The sequence below is a fragment of the Apaloderma vittatum genome, unplaced genomic scaffold (genome assembly GCF_000703405.1).
Source record: "Apaloderma vittatum isolate BGI_N311 unplaced genomic scaffold, ASM70340v1 scaffold205, whole genome shotgun sequence".
Taxonomy (NCBI): Eukaryota; Metazoa; Chordata; class Aves; order Trogoniformes; family Trogonidae; genus Apaloderma; species Apaloderma vittatum.
The window spans coordinates 1-1,562 of record NW_009718558.1 but is presented as its reverse complement, the minus strand read 5'-3'; the positions used below and the strand labels follow the sequence as shown (position 1 = coordinate 1,562).

General features: G+C 50.1%; 1 protein-coding gene across 1 annotated transcript in view; it reads left to right on the top strand.

The window, feature by feature from the left end:
• Positions 1 to 354, top strand: part of SAMD4A (sterile alpha motif domain containing 4A) — a gene marked incomplete at its 3' end in the record, with an annotated part of 94,597 nt that extends 94,243 nt beyond the window's left edge. Inside the window, exon 8 of the mRNA XM_009870278.1 lies at positions 236 to 354. Within this exon, the coding sequence (XP_009868580.1) occupies positions 236 to 354 (119 nt within the window). The remainder of the gene's footprint in view (positions 1 to 235) is intronic.
• Between the last annotated feature and the right edge of the window lie 1,208 nt (positions 355 to 1,562).

The following is a 1,562-nucleotide window of genomic DNA, read 5'->3' as shown; positions in this document are numbered from 1 at the left end:
AACTCTGCAGCACGGGGGATGCTGCCAGAGCATTTTCTCCACCTGAGATGAGTAAGTCCTGGAGAGAGACCAGGGTTTTCCTCTGGACTTTCAAGTGGGGCTCAGCTTACACCTCCGCCTGCTTTTCATTGGACACACACCCACATATGCATCCCTGCTTGCTTTGTCCAGGAAAATATTTATATGTTTTCTATTTTTCTCTTTCTTTTTTATTTTTTTTTTTTTAATTGAGCAGGCGTTTACAGAGATCCAGAAGAAGCGGCTGCTGTCATGGAAACAGCAGGTGCAGAAACTCTTTCGGTCTTTCCCTCGGAAATCCCTCCTGGAGCTGTCAGGCTACCGGCAGCAGAGGAGGTACGTGGGATTTCGGGAGGGGAGGGATGGATGCAGCAACCAGAGGAGCCGACAGGATCATCTCGAGTGGGACCAGTGTCTCCCAACAGGGAGGGACGGATGCTGATGGATCAAAGCTGCATTTCTGGAGGGAGGAGGGTTAGAAAAGCTTCAGCAATGAAGCACCAAACGTTGGCTGGGAAGGGAAAGCAGCAGTAAGTTTGCTCGCCTTTGGTAATTGTGTCAGCGCTGGAGTTTCACAAAAAAGCTGTCAATTGGTTGAAAAAAAAAAGGCTTGAAGCCCACCGAGTGGGCAGAGCCGGGACACTGTGGTCAGAAAACCGGAGTGGGGATGTCTCGCAAACACCGTGTTTGCTCTCTGCCCTGGTGGTGCTGGATTTCGGGTGATCCTAGAAAGCGTTGGCATTGTGGCGAGAAGAGATATTTTTAGGTCAGTTTTAACAACAGCGTCAGCCTTTTGTTTCTTTCTGCCAAGTCTGTTTTATTGCAGTCTTGTGCAAGTTCTTCTTTTTCTGGAATAGAAAAGGGTTTGGAGATAACTGGGAACACTGGGAGAGCCGGGATGCGAGTTCAGAAGGAACGAGCGCAGAACCGGAGTGTTCCCCAGTGGAATTAAGTATTTTGGAATGGAAAACCAAGCAATTTCGGTGTTCTTGGCAGGATTGGAAGCAGAATAGACAGGAGCAAAGGTTTCTGATGGACCCGTTTGTTCTGGGCCATCATCGGTGCAGGGGTTCGGCTGACCCCGAGCAGGAGATAGAGCTCCTGGCTTGAGATGATCCCGGTCCCTGGGAAATCTTGGACTTGTTAGGTCATTTTAACCAATTTTCACAGAACTTGAGAAGTGTCAGAGAGCACCACGTTCACAAAAGTGAACCTCCCGGAAGGGGAGAACGCCTGACCCTTCAAGCATTCCCAGTAAAGAAAACCCAACAGCATGAGCTGAACCTTTATCAGACACTAGGGAATCCACACAGGAGCTCTTTTGCAGGGTGGAGGACCACCATCAGCAGGGTAGGAGCAGAGCTTACGATGAACCAGCGACCATAGGATGGCCAGGATCGGTCCAGACACTTCGGTGGCAACCATCGGTCCAGCACTTTGCGACAACACAGGGGCACCAAACCATCTGCTCGCCTCCGTCCTGAGAAATCGAGGCAAATTTCTCACCCTCTGCTCTTTTTCTCTGTCTCAGCAGCCGAGGCTTT